The sequence below is a fragment of the Rutilus rutilus genome, assembly GCF_951802725.1.
Source record: "Rutilus rutilus genome assembly, chromosome: 4".
Classification (NCBI taxonomy): domain Eukaryota; kingdom Metazoa; phylum Chordata; class Actinopteri; order Cypriniformes; family Leuciscidae; genus Rutilus; species Rutilus rutilus.
In genome coordinates this window covers 19898989-19917689 of record NC_140212.1, presented here as the reverse complement: position 1 = coordinate 19917689, position 18701 = coordinate 19898989, and the positions used below count along the sequence as shown (strand labels likewise).

The 18701-nt window shown below is 34.2% G+C and overlaps 2 protein-coding genes across 3 annotated transcripts; one reads left to right on the top strand and one right to left on the bottom strand.

The window, feature by feature from the left end:
- The first annotated feature begins 3126 nt into the window (after positions 1-3126).
- pyroxd1 (pyridine nucleotide-disulphide oxidoreductase domain 1) lies at positions 3127-12354 on the top strand. Its single transcript, XM_084406715.1, has 12 exons — positions 3127-3460; positions 3549-3629; positions 4107-4226; positions 4349-4477; positions 4981-5054; positions 5320-5489; positions 7762-7847; positions 7939-8041; positions 8132-8244; positions 9060-9182; positions 9372-9509; positions 10866-12354. The coding sequence occupies exons 1-12, from the start codon at positions 3389-3391 to the stop codon at positions 11112-11114; spliced, it is 1458 nt and encodes a 485-aa protein (XP_084262841.1). The 5' UTR covers positions 3127-3388; the 3' UTR covers positions 11115-12354.
- Positions 12355-12508: 154 nt separating this feature from the next.
- LOC311288983 (protein mono-ADP-ribosyltransferase PARP11-like) lies at positions 12509-16818 on the bottom strand. 2 transcript variants are annotated; one of them, XM_084406716.1, is made up of 8 exons: positions 16771-16818; positions 16420-16529; positions 16231-16345; positions 14111-14186; positions 13717-13789; positions 13473-13609; positions 13112-13269; positions 12509-13026 (listed from the first exon to the last, which is right to left on the bottom strand). In XM_084406716.1, exons 2-8 carry the CDS (start codon positions 16486-16488, stop codon positions 12773-12775), a joined length of 882 nt encoding a protein of 293 aa, XP_084262842.1. In that variant the 5' UTR covers positions 16489-16529; positions 16771-16818; the 3' UTR covers positions 12509-12772. The 2 variants fall into 2 exon arrangements, with proteins under 2 accessions (XP_084262842.1, XP_084262843.1); XM_084406717.1 differs by lacking the exon at positions 16771-16818 and having other exon boundaries at positions 16420-16728.
- Positions 16819-18701: the final 1883 nt, after the last annotated feature.

The following is an 18701-nucleotide window of genomic DNA, read 5'->3' as shown; positions in this document are numbered from 1 at the left end:
ACACTGAAGCACTTCATATAATTTCCTCTTAAAATCAACATCCTAATTATCCTGACGTTGTACGAAATATGTTTTTGTCCCAGTGTGACATCATTTCTATTCTGATCTAAGCATATCAAACAGCGTATCAAACAGGATGATTCCTGTATTAATAAAACAGGAAATAATAGGATTGGCTGCGGTCACGGATAATTTGGCGGTTGATATATCTGTCATAATGACGTAGGTGTCCACAAAGAGGTTAAAGGCTACAGCCGCTGTTCAGCACAGTTAATATGGCTGAGATACAGGGCCATCAGATCCATTACGTACACAGACTAGACAGAGGAGATGAGAGCTTGAGTTCCAGTGTGACTCATGTAATCTGGATAATTAACTTGTACTTTTTAATTAGGCCAATGGAAAGTTAGTTAACAGTGTGTCATTTTGTCCAGTGCAACTGATGTTTCATATCTCATCCCTGCTTTCTTTTTGGAGGTTTTATTTTCAGAACTTGGAAAAGCTTATTTTATTTAAGCATCAACTTTGTCTCGTATGTTTCTCATTAGCAAAATATGTGTATAATATTAAACAAATCGGTAACACTTTATTTTACAGTGTCCTTGTTACATGTTACACGTACTTGCCATAGTATTAACTGTAAATTAGTCATAATTACTAACCCTCAACCAAACCCTAATCCTACCCTAACCCTATAGTAAGTACATGTAATTGCTTAATATTACTCAGTACTTAAATATAAAATGACACTGTAACAATGACACCTTAAAATAAAGTGTAACCAACAAATCTCATCCCTGTTGACCAGCACTACTGATCACCATCATATCTTGTGTTCTGGACGCTGGAGTCTTTACCAGGATTTCTAACTAATTGAATCCGCATTTTAAATAGAATAATTAAGACGAATATAATAAACTTTAAGTAAGGGATAATGTAGATCCGGTCGGTTGTTATCGCAGAATGAACCCCGACAGGGTGATCAGGACCCCGACGCGAAGCGGAGGTACATTATTACACACGGCTACTTGCCACATAAGTAAATAATTAGACATGAAATATGATCCGAGTAGAAATATTTTAATAGCTCTTTAAACACAAAGCTTCCACGAAGAAAGCAGTTGCTATCACAGTTATTTTTCCCAAGAGCAGCTTACTTGTACAGCTTAACTTACTTTCAGCGGGTACTTGTGCTTTTCTTAGTGCTGTCAAACCGATTACTCGTGATTGATCTCATCTATCATGAAAGTATGTTATGAAAGTATATGTTACACTTTCTTGAGAGATGAGATTGCAGTAAGCTCAGTTACAATGGAATATTAGCCTAAAGAATAAACAGCACGCCACACATGCAGTTCATTAGGTTAAAATTACATGGGCATATTCCGAGAAGAGAATATTACCATGTGAACTCTCCTGTCCAGTGAACTTACGTTATCCTCATGTCCAGGGGCAGCGGTTTCTGTGTGGATCAAATACAGGGTTTGATGTGCCACATTTGGGGCAATGTTTTAACATGTCTAAGGGGCATATCAACATTATCAACATATCAACATTTAAGGGGCATGGCAGGGCAGGCAGTCATTCAGATAACACTTCTGTGTCCGTGTATGTTATTCTGATATTTTTTTCTCTTGTTTTGACACATTTGACACTCTTGGTTTATTTTCAGTCTGTGACTCATGAAAGCAACACTCTTCAGACATAAAAATCAGAGGACATTACATGTATTATACCGGTCACGGCTATATGTAATTACCTGCAGCACTCACAGCAGTGCTGATATAACAACACTTGCTTGTGTGATATTGCTGTATTAACATATGACAATTCATAATAAATTCTTTGATTCAGAATTCTGATTAATAAATTATTTTATAGGCTATGAACTTTTTTTTTTTACAATAGTCATACAATTATCCAACCAACCCCAAAACCACTGTCCCAAACCAACCTGTCACAGTCTCGGACTCTGATATTCTGTTGTGTTTACCTTAAGTTTCTGTTTTCCTGCTGTTTAGTTTAGGTTTATGATCATGTCCCTGTTAGTTTCTATGGTTACTTATCAGCTGTCTTATTTAGTTCAATATTATCTCCCTCATATATGCTCCCTGTTCTGTTCAGTCCTCTGTCTGTTCTCCTACGTCCGTCCTTAAAGTCAATTTTGATCATTCCCTTTTCGTGCGTGTTGCCTGCACATACACGTTACACAACCCAACTCACACTCACCATAAATGTATCACAACTTCAAACATCAAAATGTACGCAAATATACGTTTATGATAATTTACTGTCCCTTTTGAAAAAGTACACTTTATCATACTTTAAAAAAATTATTCTTGTTACGGAAATAGTAAAGAATATACCTAAATGCACACTGAATGTAATGTTTTCGTAAACTTAATTGCATGTTATTTAAAATTAATTTAAAATGTATTATAGAATGCAGTTAGTTGAACTTAACAGTGCTTTCTTTTCTTAAGTAATACTTAAGTACATTATATAAACAATTATATAATCAATAAGCTATAGCAACATGTTTTTACACTGCTTTAACTCATCAAAATAAGTTAGGCATTTTTCAATTTCTTTATAAGTTACAAGAATCAACACATTTTTTTTTAAAGTCAGTTTAATGTAATTTAAGTTGGAATGACTTACATTTTTAAGTACAATCAACTTGGATGTTTAAGGCAGCAATTTTTTTTTTTTTTTTACAGTGTATATGTAATGTCATAATTATTTCGGTTGTCTTTTAAATGGATTAAATGTGCTCCGATTTGTAGCTACTGACAAGCATAGTTTTAAGAAACATAGAAAGTGTACTCCCTTTAAGTACACTTTAGTGGCCTTTTTTTCATTATTATATAATCAGCAAGTATATTTATAAATTTATTTCGTTAGCCTCATAGCATAATTGCCTAAGTCATTTTTTTTTTTTTAATATTACTTAGGCAATTATGCTATGAGGCTAACGATTTTAAAGTAGGATACAAAGGCACATTCAATACAATTGAGCACATGTCTTTATTCCACAAGGGTTCTCTTTATTATATCAATAAGTGTGCGTGAACAGCGGGGATGAACAGGGATTCATAAAGGGCTCTACACTACAGTACGTACCTCGTATATCGTAGCGCGTACTGTTTGACCCTCAACGCTTTCTGTAGTCAGCTGAAAGAAGGTAAACACGGAAGCCCATTCTGTCTAAATATAGTCGGAATGAGATTGCTCTTTATACGTGTCTTTTTAAGTGATTAATGTGATTCTAGCTGAGACAGAGACCACAAGATATCGAGAAGGAGTCAAGAACCGAGCAGCTTAATAGTGGTTTCGTTCAGCCTGATATAAGTTCGTAGTTCGAGCTCCGGACATGTGCTGAAGTTCAATGGCTTCAGATAAACAAGTCACATTTCTCATCGTAGGTGGAGGAATCGCAGGTGTAACTTGTGCAGAACAGGTATGAATAGTGAACACATTAAAAAACGACAACTGATGATCTAATGGCTGATCTGTCTGATAATTGTATAATCTCATAACTTTTGCAGGTCGCGTCGCAATTTCCATCAGATGAGGTTTATCTTCTGACAGCCTCTCCCTTAGTGAAGACGGTTATAAATTTCAAACAGGTTTGATATTTCACATTGACATTTTGTGTCTTTTTCTTTCAGCACTTTGTCCATTTATTGTGGGAAAATGAAACTTCTTCAAAATGTAGTCTTGAAAAAACAAACAGTTGGGTGAAAAAAAGGGTAAAATGTGATAAATCAAATACAAATGTGTTACGATCCTAAACCAGAATCACTGTCCCTTTAAAAAAAAAAAAGAGTACGTATTTTGGAAATAATTTTCTTTATAAGAATATGCATAAATTCTAACTGAATGCAATGTTTTCAGACACTACATTTCATGTTATTGACAATTAAATGAATACGTATTAGGCTATAGTTTCAATTTACAGTATATTAAATGCAGTTAGTTGAACTTAAGAGTGCTTTTTTTCCACCAATTTAAGTAATACTTAATTAAGTACGTGTTTATATGTCATTTCATAATTATTTCTGTAAAAAAAAAGAGTTATCTGTCAACTACCTTTCTCGATGTAGGTGTCGAAGACCTTGGAAGAATTTGATATCGAGGAACAGCCATCTAGTGTTTTAGAAGAAAAGTATCCCAATCTGAAAGTCATACAATCTGCAGTCAAACTCCTGCGAGCTAAAGAACATGTATGTTAAGACACACACCTTGTTTCTTTTTCTATATTCAGTATTCCGATATATTCAATATTCAATATATTTTCTATATTCAAATATTAATATTAACCCCTGCCCTCTCACATTTTCTGCAGCTTTTACAAGCAGAGAATGGCCAGACTTTCCATTATAAAAAGTTGTGTGTCTGCAGTGGAGGCAGACCCAAGCTTCTTATCCAAGACAAACCTCATGTGCTGGGCATACGAGACACAGACAGTGCTCAGGTACACTGGAGCTTATTAATAATGAATATACATTATATGGACAAATGTATTGGGACACACCTCTTAATTACTGAATTCAGGTGTTTTAATCAGACCCATTGCTGACCTCAACCCCATCAAACACCTTTGGGATGAACTTGAACGGAGATTGCCTTCTTGTCCAACGTAAGTTTTCTGGACTCACAAATGCTCTACTGGATAAATGGGCAAAACACTCCCAAAGAAACACTCCAAAATCACGTGGAAAGCCTTTCCAGAAAAGTTAAAACTACTATTATAGCGGAAAAGGGTTGACAAAATCCAAATGAATGTCTATGTATGTAGAATGCGATGTCATTACAGTCTCTTTTTGTGTACTGTTCAGGGGTCGCAATGCTTTTGTCTATATAGTGTATGTATATGAATATAATGCTGAGGTGTCAACAGATTTGTGTGATGCAGAATTATTTAGATGGTTATATATTTAAAAAAAAAAAAACTGTGCATTGATGCCATTTTCACAGGATTTTCAAAAGCGCTTATCAAAGGCTAAACGGATAGTTGTCATCGGCAATGGAGGAATCGCATTAGAATTGGTGTAAGTATCAACCCTAAAACGTATTAACAATAAAGAATCTACACAGCAAACACACAAAAAAACACACTAACAGTACTTTTATTCAAAGGCTTCTGATTAAATGCTTGAAATTATTTATATTTTGATGATTTTTCTATGAATATTGTGGAAAATAGTAACAATCTAAGGATGATTAGGTGTGTCCAAACATTTGTTTGGAAGTCTAGGCCCTAGTAGAGATTTATTGAGAAGGATCTTCTATAATACCTGCTGTCTGTTGCTGTAGGTATGAAGTAGAGGGTTGTGAGGTGATCTGGGCTATAAAGGATAAAGCCATAGGAAACACATTCTTTGATGCAGGAGCTGCTCAGTTTTTCATTCCCTCACTGGAGGCTGAAAAGAAAGACAGGTCATTGCCATGCAAGAGGTCACGCTACACTACTGACAAGACCGGAGGTATGAATTCACCTTACACACTGATTTACGTTCTCACACACACTGTGCACTGCTGCCCTCTTCTGCCAGTTTTGATGGAACGTAAGGAAATGAGTGCTACTGTTGTAAAGTAAAGGGGGAAAAGGGAAAAGCCTGTTTTCTCACTAATAAAATATAAATTGATAAAGTTTTACTTGAATAATTAATAGAATTTAATGAAATGTGCACTTAAAGTTAATCTTTAAAAAAAGCACAAACCGGTAATTTCAACTCAGATCTCAAAATCAGTATTATATTTTGTTATATACTATAATGAACATTATAACGTTTCACTTAAATGCACTGATTTTAGAGTTTAATTCAAATTTTTGAGGGTGCGTTTACACAACAACGATGTATTTTTGAAAAGGCGACAAATTGTCAAAACGATCCCTGTTCAAATGGATCAGTGAAAACGACTAAACATGCTGTAATATTCATGCCAGGCCAGTAGTTGGCGATGCCGCTTTGTAAAGAAACACTACGCGCCTATAGACTGAACCAAGCGGGAAGGAAGTCGACCGGAAGTTGAAGCCGGCCGTGTGCCACCATCTTGTAGCAGAACTTCACCTGCTGTTAGCATTCCATTGACTCCCATTCATTTTGGCGTCACTTTGACAGTGAATAACTTTACATCTGAGGCGTTTAAAGACTCCATTTGTCCATTATTTATTTCTAAAGAAACACGACAATGTATAAAAGGCTCCATTACCTTGTATCTTACGTTATGGCCCCGTAGAAGCAGTTTTTGTAAAAGTAAGCTAACGATTGCGTCATAACCACGCGACTCTCTGTCGCACAGTAGAGAGATTACCGTATGGACAGGAGGAGAAGCTCGCGGGCAATCGGGGGGACGTGGAGGCAAAATGACAAAATAATTAATCAGAATACCTAGCAAAAGTTTCTCCTGCTCCTAGCTCATGGACACCTCCTACTCACACTCTCCGTCTCTGCAAGTTTCGGAAGGGAATGATTCAGATTTCTCTTGGCACAGCTACTAGAAGACAGACGGGTTGCTCACGTCACATCTACGTCGTCAAGCTCTGTTTGAGTCTGCGCGTCAGGAACGGAAGTCCTAAAAAATCGCTAAAAATGGGCTTCACTTGTCTCAATTGAGTTCCAATGAGATGGCTCTGTCCACTTCTTATACAGTCTATGGACTGAACACGTAATACGCATGCGCATGACGTCACAGTTTTCACAAATGCAAATTTTTTGTAGTTTACATGGAGATGATAGAGGTATCGTTTTGAAAAAAACGTGCACTTTGAAACACGTTCTCAAAAGTTTGATTTCAGACCCCAAAGCGCTGTTGTCGTGTAAATGAACTGCTAGAACGCATAACAAGTTTTCCGTTCCATTTTTTTTGTTGAAAACGGTGTCATATAAACCGGACAAAATACTATGACACTTTATTAGCTGATGGTATTGTCAGTGCATCCCTAATAAATAGCATATCATACATGCCATACAAAGCAGGGTATATTTTTTACGGGTAAATTTAGGCGATTTGAGATACTTTTGTCAATTAAATGACAAGTTTTACTTAGATGACATTTCATGCTCAGACAATATGTGACCCTGGACCACAAAACCAGTCACATGGGTACATTTTTTGGTCAATACATCATCTGAAAGCTGAATAAATAAGATGCCCATAGATGTATGGTTTGTTAGAATATGACAATACTTGGCCGAGATACAACTATTTGAAAATCTGGAATATGAGGGTGCAAAAAAATCGAAACATTGAGAAAATCACCTTTAAAGTTGACCATTTATGTTCGCGATTGTGCTGCATTCACTCACAAAAATAAATGTTTTATATATTTACGGTAGGAAATTTACAAAATATCTTCATGGAACATGATCTTTACTTAATATCCTATTGATTTTTGACATAAAAGAAAAAATGATCATTTTGACCCATACAATATTGTTGGCTATTGCCACAAATATACCCGTGCGACATGTGACTGGTTTTGTGATCTAGGGTCACATATGTTTGTATATTATACAGTATGTACGTAGTATGTACACTACCAGTTAGTCAAAAGTCATATACTCATTATATGCGGCAATTCAGCTAATTTTATTATAATAATAATATGAATAATTATAAAACATTATTCTGTTCTCACATCTACTTAAAATAAAAAACATCATCTTTCTTCAAAACCCACAATATTTTCAGTAATTCCCAGCCAATTTAAAGGTCATGAAAACATTAATTGCGCATGTGTGTGTTTCATAGCAGGCCACAGTGGGGCTTCTGGAGAGCTTGGCAGTGCATTGGGCCCAGATTGGCATGAAGGGATTGAATTAAGAGGAGCAGAGCAGGTTTGTATACATTTTTGCCTTAAATGGTGAACATAATCTTTTGTCACTTAATGCTCATTCTTTTTTCTTTTCTTTTTTTTTCATTTCTCAGAGTTCCAGTGGAGTCCATATAGAATATGAGTGTGAGGTTGATGAGATCTTCACCCAACAGGAGTTTTTGCAGTCCAAACTCAGCAAAAAGAAATCTGAATTAGGTTATTCTAAATAAATGAATTCAGTTAAACAAAAATTAACCCTCAGTGTTTTACAGCTAAAATATATATATATTTTTTTACTTTCCATAGGGATGTGGCCAGCTTATGTCCAGTTAAACAATGGGAAGGTTTATGGCTGTGATTTCGTTGTCAGCGCAACAGGTGTCGTGCCGAACACTGAACCTTTTCTCCATGGCAACAATGTAAAAATAAATATGCATCTGAATTGACACATTTATTTCACTTTTCAATTTCAAATATATATATATATATATATATATATATATATATATATATATATATACACACACACACACACACACATATAAGGATAACGTAAAAGTAAAATAGTATTGTCTAATTATCCTTTTTGGTAAATACTGGATTTTATTCATTAAAAAAGTAGTACAATTTTTGTTGTACTTGCAACATTTTCGAGTAATAGTAAAGTCTTCAAAACCACAATATTTGCAGTAATTTAAATTTAGATTTTACCATTATTTTTACTATTATTATTATCATAAAATGTGCAAATTAGTAGTAATAATCAGTACGTGTCTATATATATATATATATATATATATATATATATATATATATATATATATTAAATTTTAGGACGTGACTGACTGATAGGGAACTCAAATATAATGAATATATATATATATATATATATATATATAAAATATAATATAATGTCTGTTCCCTCCTTCAGGGAACGGGGGTTACATTAGTAACCTAGACGTTAATCTTTAAAAACACTATTAATTACATTGTTTTATGTATTTTATTTTTCATTTATTTAGACAAAATACTATAGAATTTGAATTATTGGCTTATTGTTATCAGTGTATCCCTAATAAAAAGCATATCATACATGCCGTGCAAAGCAATGTATATAGTCATATTTGGCAAATTGAGCTACTTGTCTCAGTGAAATGAATAGCAAGTGGCCCAATTTTACCAGAATTCAGTCTTTATTATATCCCTTATGCGTTAAATTTTTTTCCCATTCCAGTTTGATCTTGGAGAAGATCACGGCCTGAGAGTGGATGATCACATGCGGACGTCCGAGCAGGATGTGTATGCGGCTGGTGATGTGTGTACTGCCGGCTGGAAGCCCAGCGCTCTCTGGCAACAGGTACAACTGCCAGCCTCAGTTACTGTATTTGTGCATTTCATCTCATACTTCTGTGACATGAGAACACACACTATACTTATACCTGATACTTGTTATAGACACAATGGTTACGATTCTGGGTCAGTGATTCCTTTTACTGTAATGCACTGAAGATTAACTTCTCTAAATCGTCTCTCCTGTTCCGTGAAGATGCGATTGTGGACTCAGGCGCGTCAGATGGGCTGGTACGCGGCGCGGTGTATGGCTGCAGATGTGCTGGAGGAGCACATAGAGCTGGACTTCTGCTTTGAGCTGTTCACACACATCACCAAGTTCTTCAACTACAAGGTGAGTACTTCTGTTTTTTCTGTTTCTTCAAAAATGTGTTCTTTTCTTGTTGGTAAATCCCTTTTTTTATTTCATATATTGTCTAATTCTTTGACTAGATTCCTGAACAATCTGAATTTGAGAATTCAGGATTTAAGTTGAGTCCGAAATGGAATGACAGAAGGAATTTACTTCATTAAAATTCAAAGAAATGTACGCAGAGGAAACTTTATATGAAAATTAATATTGGAGATGCAAACTCATCAGGAGTCAAAAAGGTGGTAAAGATGAAAGTTTAAAAAGCTTGGCCATATTCACACAATTGTTTTTATGGAACCCATTCAAAATAAGTATTCAATAATAATAATAATTATTATTGATCTTTTTTATTTTTATTATTATTGTATTACATTATTAAAATTAAACAAACCAATACAGATATACATACTATAATAGGAAATACTATAGTAATACAACTTTTGTAGTATACAATAAAATATGAGTAGTTAATAACAATAATAATATTAATTATTTTATTTAAAGGAACAACCGTACAATTGCAATACTAATATTTATATCTGTCTTAATTTCTTTGCTTTCAAATTATTATTTTTGGTGGAAAACCACAGGGAGACATCAAAGCTTCACATTGCATCCCTGAATATGTAGATGAACTATTGATTATTATGAAATATAAATATTTAAGCACATACATTTTTTAATATTTTAAAAGTTAAATGTTCATAATATGGCAATATGACAAAGCTTTAAAGAAATCAAACAATTTATTTTAATGTGAATAACTTCTTTAAGGTGCATGTATAATTGACTTACACTTTATGTATATATTATATTAAAAAATATATAAGATATTTAAATCATTGTAAAATATTAATCTGTTGTTTTTTGTAAATCCTTCATATGTTGTCCCATAACATGTCAATGGGTAATTTGCAGTTACATTATTTTTTTTAAATAATTTTGTAACCATTAATTAATTAATTATAAAAAATAATAGGTTACACTTTATTTTAAAGTGTCATTGTTACAGTGTACTTATATATTTAAGTACTGAGTAATATTAAGTAACTACATGTACTTACTATAGGGTTAGGTTAGGATTAGGATTTGGTTAAGGGGTTACTTATATGCAATTATGCATAATTTAATGTTATTACTATGGCAAGTACACGTAACATATGTAACTGAACACTGTAAAATGAAGTGTTACCAAATAATATTATAATACATAATTATGCAGCCTTTTTGCTAGCTTACTATCTTATTAATTAATGAATTGCAAAAAAAGTAGTTTTCAGTTTTGACAATCCCTTTAGCAAGCATTTAATGTCTGTTGTTTGTCTGTTTGTTTTTAAGGTGGTTTTGCTAGGGAAGTTTAACGCTCAGGGTTTGGGATTTGACCATGAGCTTCTTGTGCGCTGTACAAAAGGGCAGGAGTATGTTAAGGTGGTTCTGACCGGGGGCCGAATGGTGGGGGCCGTCCTTATCGGAGAGACGGACCTGGAGGAAACCTTCGAAAATCTCATTCTCAACCAAATGGACTTATCCCGATATGGCGAAGAGCTTCTTAATCCTAATATTGACATTGAAGACTACTTTGACTGAATCTTCCTGGTTAGCCAATCACAGAGAGATGAGTAAGTTATACTTTAAAGCACAGTGTGAATTCTGTTCCACTTGCAGCACCAAACAGAATTGCAAAAATAATAAGATTTTCAAACACTCCCATCATTCTCAGCAAGACAAGAAGTCCCACCACAATCTGTTGCCTTTGGACAAGCCAATACTGTCATTCTGGGCTTGCAAACAAACAGACCGCAATTCCATTTTCCGCAGAAAATACATATTGTTGATTTAAAAGAGTAGTTCACCCAAAAGTGAATTTCATTATTTACTCGCTTATAAGGCTTGAATTTGTGGAAATAATATCATAGTCGCACAAAAATATATATATATATTTGACCATTAACTAAATTCCAAGTCTTCTAAAACCATATGTGTCAATTTGAGCAGCCAACCAAAATGTGAGTTATTTCCTGTTAAACAATGTGACCAAATCATCAGTGAGTTGATCTTGAGAATTTGATCAATCTGATTCCTGAACAAATGGTTTTGTTATTAACTGATTAATTGATAAGATCCAACTCATGTGCCGGATGTCAAGATTTTCACTGAATGATGATTGAAATTTTGGGTCAGCTTCTCATTTTGGTCATACAGGTGGAACTCGAAAAATGTGAATATCGTGCAAAAGTTATACTTTTGATGATTATGGCTTACAGCTTATGAAACCCCAAATTCAAAATCTCAGAAAATGTGATTATTGCAATAATAAAAGGATTTTAAATACAGAAATGTCAGCCCTCTGAAAAGTATAATCGTGCATATGTATATAGTTACTAAATATATTAGTTTCACCTTTTAATTTGAATTACTGAAATACACAAACTTTTGCACGATATTCAAATTTTCCGCGTTTCACCTGTATGTACTGCTTTTATTGATGATAAATTCCGTTCATCACACAAATCTGGCATCAGAAGACTCAAGCTGTAGAGGATAATTTGTATTGATGACACTTTTATGTCCTTTTTAAAGCTTGAAAGCTCTAGTTCCAATTCATTGTATTTGCATGCAAAAGACTGACTGGTACATTGTTCAAAATTTCTCAGGTTTGCATTCCACAAAATAAAAAAAAAAGTCATATGTTTGAAGCGACTGTGAAAGTTATTTGGTCGAAATTTTAATTTTTGGGTGAACTTTTCTTTTAAGGAATAAAGAACATTTAGAAGTCAGTGCACATTGAGATAGTGTAAGAAAACACATGATATTGAGGTGCTAAGTAATATACGTTTAGTTGATTCTTGATTTGCAAGTCCTTTGTTCTCACTTCATGAGGCAAGTAATAATTTAAGTAACTTTCAGATTTTTGGGATACGTGTCTCCCAAAATGAACATTTGGTGATCAATTCTGTCATTGGATTAATGATGTGAATAAAATCCTCTTGCTCTTTGTGAAGATCTGTTCTCTCTTAATTCTTTTATACGAATGATGAGAACATTCTTGGGCAAGCGTCGCAGGAAAAGCACTTCTTTCATGTGAGCTTCTGATACGTTTACTGTATCTGGATGAAAATAAAACAGTACTTTGTCCTCTAAAATGCATAAAATCCCAACATTTTGCAAAAATATTTCCCCAAAGACACCTTTATACACATTTCTCTAATTCTTCAGCATTCATAGTTGCAGTGATACGTTTATCTTCAGCGATATTCAAGCACATACTCGGGGTATATCTGATTGGAATCAAAGATAACGAAAATCCTTGGACGGATTGCATCATCTACACAACTATCATGTATGTTTTCATCCTGGTCATCATCAGGTGTACAATAATCTCGATGGCCGTTTTTGTACTTCCCGACAAGAACACGGGCGATCAGCATTACTTTGGTACTTTGGCTGGCGTTTTCACTATATTTGTTAGCTAAGGACGCGTGCTTTGCAAAGTAGGTTCCTGCAACAAAAATAAAATCAGTTGTTATTATAAACTTTTTTTTAAATGTGAAACCAACTAAGAAAATATCAGAACCACAACCCACCTTTCCCTAATACATGTCCCCTTCTTCTCTTGTCTGATAGTCTGCACTTGAAATTAAATGTGCAAATAGAGTGCACGTTTTTCGCGCTTGTGCCGTGAAACAGCATTTGCTCTTCAATTTCTGATTGTCCTTTTATCCTCATCAACTGGATTTTTTTCCTAAGAATCCAAAATTCAGGCAATACATTTGATTAATGTGAATTTATTGTTCCACATGCAAGTAAAACGATAATATAAAAATAATACGCATCAGGATTGGTTTTATTCATTGATTTATTTTGATTTAGTATTATTATTTTAGGGTTTTAGGTTTTCATGAGATTCACTAAATGGTCCTAGATGGAGCAAGGCACTCTTATTACCTACAAAACAATTCCCAAAGATCCATGTTTTGTATTCTGTTGATGGATACGATCATGGGATCGCGCAGTAAGCCGACATCCCTGACGAATCTCTCCATCTTCTGATATTCGCTGCTATCTTTTCTCAGAGAGATTAACTGATTGAGATAAGAGAACATTTTCAAAGAGAAAGTCACCACAGTTCCAACCCATAGACTGTAAACAAAGAAGAGAGTGTTGCATTATGATAAGCACTTCCTGTCACCTGATAAGGTTTTTTGGGATCAAAATCCTCCCAGTGTGCTGGTGGAGATTGGAAAATGTCATCACATTTGCATCTGTCACACAAAACATACGTCTTATAAGGTTGGCTTCTCTTCGTTTCGTTGAAAGAGAAATGGAATGAATGCAACATGGAACTTGACTGTACTTTTATACACTATACACTTATTTATACACTTTATAAACTAAGTTGAATGTTTTTTGAGCCAAGTGGTAGTATTAATTACATCAAAGTTTCTCTAAATTTCAACAGGATATCTATAGCTTTTTATAATTTCGTTCCCAAACTGTTTTTTTTTGTCAAATGTTTTGCCTAAAATGTGTGGCTTAAGTGTCCAAATGCATTTTTACTGAAAATGTTTTAATTAATATCTCACCTGAAGCCAATCTCAGTCAGAATTGAGCGTTTAATCTGCCTTGTTTCCCCAGTTTTTAGGTTGACCTGTGTCCTTGCTAAATTTTAACACATTAATAAAAAAAATAAAACAATGACATGAGTTTAGATATTGATATTCAGCCACATTTATGAGCAGTGTTGGGGGTAACGCATTACAAGTAACTTGAGTTACGTAATCGGATTACTTTTTTCAAGTAACTAGTAAAGTAACTATGTACAACAAAATATCCGAGTTACTTTTTTCAAATAAGTAACACAAGTTACTTTGCTTTCCCATGACTGACAGCTTTTCTGTCCCCATGCTGAGAAAAATTGTGAGCAAGAGCAGAGGCGTTGTATTTAAAAATTATGTTTCTTGTAGTTCTGGATTAAATGTGAGCACGAATTTACTCATCTCACTTGCACAAAAAAAGATTCAGTATTCCTCAAAATGAATAAAATCAGTGAAATGCAAAATCAGAAAACTAAGCAAACCTCCAATAATTAATGTTAAATAAAACATAATTGTGTATGCATTTAATCTGACTTTATTGACCAATATACTTGCTGCTGACCTTCCATGATGATTCAGTTAAAACGTAAGCAAAATGACTTATATATATATATACAGTATATACATACAGACCCTTTCCAAAAAATTTGAATATCATGGAAAAGTTTATTTATTTCCATAATTCCATTCAAAACGTTAAACTTCCATAGATTATAGATTCAGGGCCCACAACTTAAACGATTTCAAGTATTTAGTTGTTTATTTGTACATAATTTGGGCTTCCAGCTCATAAAACCCACGAAAACAGGATTTCAAAAAATTAGAATATTACATGAAATCACACAGTAATTACACAGTGATACCATGGTCATTGAACCAGGTTTTGGTTATTTTGGCAGTGTGGGCAGGTGCAAATCCTGCTGGAAAATGAAGGAAGCATAAAGTGCTCTGAAAATGTCCTGGTAGACGGCTGCGTTGACTCTGGATTTAATAAAGCACAGTGGACCAAAGTCCTCTTTTCTGATGAGAGCAAATTTTGCATCTCATTTGGAAAGCAAGGTCCCAGAGTCTGGAGGAAGAATGGAGAGGCACACAATCCAAGATGCTTGAAGTCCAGTGTGAAGTTTCCACAGTCTGTGTTGGTTTGGGGAGCCATGTCATCAGCTGGTGTTGGTCCACTGTGCTGTCCACTCAACGCAGGACATTTTCAGAGCATTTCATGCTTCAGCAGACAAGCTTTATGGAGATGCTGACTTCATTTTCCAGCAGGATTTGCACCTGAACCAAAACCTGGTTCAATGACCATGGTATCAATGTGTAATTACTGTGTGATTTCATGTAATATTCTAATTTTTTTAAATCCTGTTTTCGTGGGTTTTATGAGCTGGAAGCCCAAATTATGTACAAATAAACAACTAAATACTTGAAATCGTTTAAGTTGTGGGCCCTGAATCTAGAATCTATGGAAGTTTAACGTTTTGAATGGAATTATGGAAATAAATAGAATATCATGGAAAAGTTAAAATTTTTTGAAAGGGTCTGTATGTTTGTGTATATATATACAGTATATATATAAAAAAAATATATATTTTTTTTTATTGAAGTAAGTGTTAAACTTTATTTTACTGCAATCCAGAATGGCAGCACAGCTGAAAGGTTTGTTTGAGTACGAAACTTGTTTGTTTGAGACAAGCTTGTTTGTTTGAGAAAGGTACGTTTGCACATACACACGTGAATTTGCATTTTCTCCAGACTTATTATTTCAATTTTGGTGTGAAAGGGCCTTTACATTTGCCCAAAAATATAACTTTTTTTGTTATTTAAAAAACCCGAAACAAGCCCAAGTGAGTTATGCATTTAGTTACTTTTTAAGGGAGTAACACAATATTGTAATGCATTACTTTTCAAAGTAACTTTCCCCAACACTGTTCATGAGGTCTGTCAAGGGTGTATAATACTAGTTATTATAATACTATTAGTTATTTGATTTACATTATATGTTGCTACCTCAAAGAGCAGCTATTATTTCTAAATTTGTTTAAATATTATTCCTAAAATTATCCCCCCTAGATATGATCATGAGGTTATCATCTGTAGAAACTGTTTACCTGCAAAGTTAATCTGTATCTGGACTCCAGCAGCAGTCATGTTTACAACCCCTTGTGGGTTTCTGAGGTAATATCTCTCCAGATCATCACTGAACATAAAGTTTTCTGGGTCATCCTACAACAAACATTTTTAATATATTATGAAGGCAATCAGTTGCAATGAAACATACTGTATAAATAAGACATTACCTCAACTCTGTGCCAGACACCACACGTTGCCTTGTAATACCAGTACCATTGCGTTTCAGATGTGTCCATATATTCCACTTTATCCTCCAGTGACAATTCAGCAAACTCACCTAACATTTTAACAGGTAAAATGAACTACAAAATGAGAAAGTGGTTTTAATTGAAAACTCAACTAGCAACCCATATTTCTAAACTGGGGGAAAAAAACTGAGTAAACATAGCATCAATATAAATACGAGACGCATTTTGAAAGACACAAACTGAAAGCAAACGGCGCACCTATATGAAAATCTCACATCGTTATTATGCACTTCAGTGACGTGAGGGAGTAGCAGAGAAATGGAAACTTACTGGTAGAATATGAACAAACCACTTCAGGCGATCATTGTAAACATTGTGTGACCAAAGTCACGTGAAAAGTTGTAAATAGCATACAGTACATGACGCATATAAGCGCGTCATACCTCAGAGAGTATTTTATTGTAAATGCATTTTGGCCGAGGGGCTTGGTCTCGATTTTCTGATTGGTATCTCGGCATTTTTCAGTTTATGCTATGAAACTGTGTAGAAATATTCTCTGCTCCAATTCTTGAGACTATTCTGCAAAATATTTGAGAAAAGATAGGCCTACATCAATTAGCCTAAGGCTTTTTTATTATTCGAATTGATAAAAAAAAAATTTAAAAAAAAATGTTTGTTTAAAAAAACAAGCAAAAATAAGTAAACCATGGCTTTAGTAAATCGTAATCATGAGATGACATAAAAAGGGTAGGCTACATTAAAAAGCTGAACATATTAGATATTAAGTCATAATTATGAGATAAAAGTAAAAAATGATGATATAAAAGTAAAAACTATATCATAAAAAGTCGAAATTAGAATATAACAAATGATAATTATTAAATAAAGTCCGAACGTAAAAGTATAGGCTTCCATAGACGTTTATAGCATAAAATCACAGGCTGAAGTAGAAAATCGTGTTTTAGACTTGAGCGCCTTCTATCGGCTGACTGTAGTTCTGCACCCTTACCGTTTCACTTTCTCAAAGACGAAACCAGGAAACTCATCAAATCACGGAAAGAGATTACTGAGCTGCTCTACGCCTCTGAAAAATGGCATGAAGCCAGGATTTACGTGGCTCAGGACCAGTTCAGCTGTTCAGTTTGTCTGGATCTACTGAAGGATCCAGTGACCATTCCCTGTGGACACAGTTACTCTATGAACTGTATTACAAACTGCTGGAATCAGGAGGATCCGAAGGGAGTTTACAGCTGCACTCAGTGCAGACCTTCACTCCAAGACCTGCCATGTGTAAAAATGTGGTGTTTTCTGAAATGATGGAGAAATTGAAGAAGACAAAACTTCATGCTGTTGTTCCTGCTCACTGCTACGCTGGACCAGGAGATGTGGAGTGTGACATTTGCACTGGAACAAAATACAAAGCCATCAAGTCCTGTTTAGTGTGTCTCAACTCCTACTGTCAAAATCTACTCTCGAACAACACGAGATTTTTTTTTTTTTTTTTAAAGTAAGAAGCACAACTTGATGGATGCCACCTGCAAACTACAGGAGGTGATCTGCCGTAAACATGATAAACTTTTGGACATCTACTGTCGTTCTGACCAGCAGTGCATTTGTTATCTGTGTGGAATGGATGTACACAAAAACCATGACACTGTAACAGCTGTAGAAGAGAGGATGGAGAAGCAGGTATGATGAACACATACATTCTAATGCAAACATTTATTTTAGCTGCTTTACTCTTTTTATGTACAATCAATCAATATTTCATTATTTATCAGTGCTAGCCTAAGCATTGTATATCTTTTCATGGAATTGCATTCATAATGAATGTCCTTGCAAATTAATATTTAATTATACAAATTTAAATTTGATATATTTAAATATGCTTAACTACTTTGCTAACTGTGAACTACCTTCAATTAACACCAGAGCAAATTTAGTTGCTTTGCCATTTAGCAAGCTGTATTTTTTTTAAATGTATGATAGTTTTAAAACTTAAATATATCTATAAAGGTAAATAGATAGATAGATAGATAGATAGATAGATAGATAGAGAAAGGATTTGTGGTATAAAAAAAGACAAAGTAATTTACAATCTAAACCACAGTAATTAGTGTGGATTTTTTTTTTTTTTTTTTTTATTTTCTTTGTTGTTCATTGTTTCGTTAATTCATTTATTCAAGTATTGCTACTGTAATTTCTGAAAATGATATAGAGAAACCTATGCAAAAAAAATAATATATATATATATATATATA

Bases quoted from the DNA above. Each gene is read 5' to 3' on its own strand.
- LOC311288983 (XM_084406717.1), bottom strand. From the start codon at position 16,536: ATGTTAGGTGAGTTTGCTGAATTGTCACTGGAGGATAAAGTGGAATAT. The intron at 16,346-16,419 runs GTAATGTCTTAT...TGTTTGTTGTAG, and splicing joins GTGTCTGGCACAGAGTTGAG to GATGACCCAGAAAACTTTAT. The intron at 13,027-13,111 runs GTGGGTTGTGGT...TTTTTGTTGCAG, and splicing joins GGGACATGTATTAGGGAAAG to GAACCTACTTTGCAAAGCAC.
- pyroxd1 (XM_084406715.1), top strand. From the start codon at position 3,389: ATGGCTTCAGATAAACAAGTCACATTTCTCATCGTAGGTGGAGGAATC. The intron at 5,055-5,319 runs GTAAGTATCAAC...CTGTTGCTGTAG, and splicing joins GGAATCGCATTAGAATTGGT to GTATGAAGTAGAGGGTTGTG. The intron at 9,510-10,865 runs GTGAGTACTTCT...TTTGTTTTTAAG, and splicing joins CCAAGTTCTTCAACTACAAG to GTGGTTTTGCTAGGGAAGTT.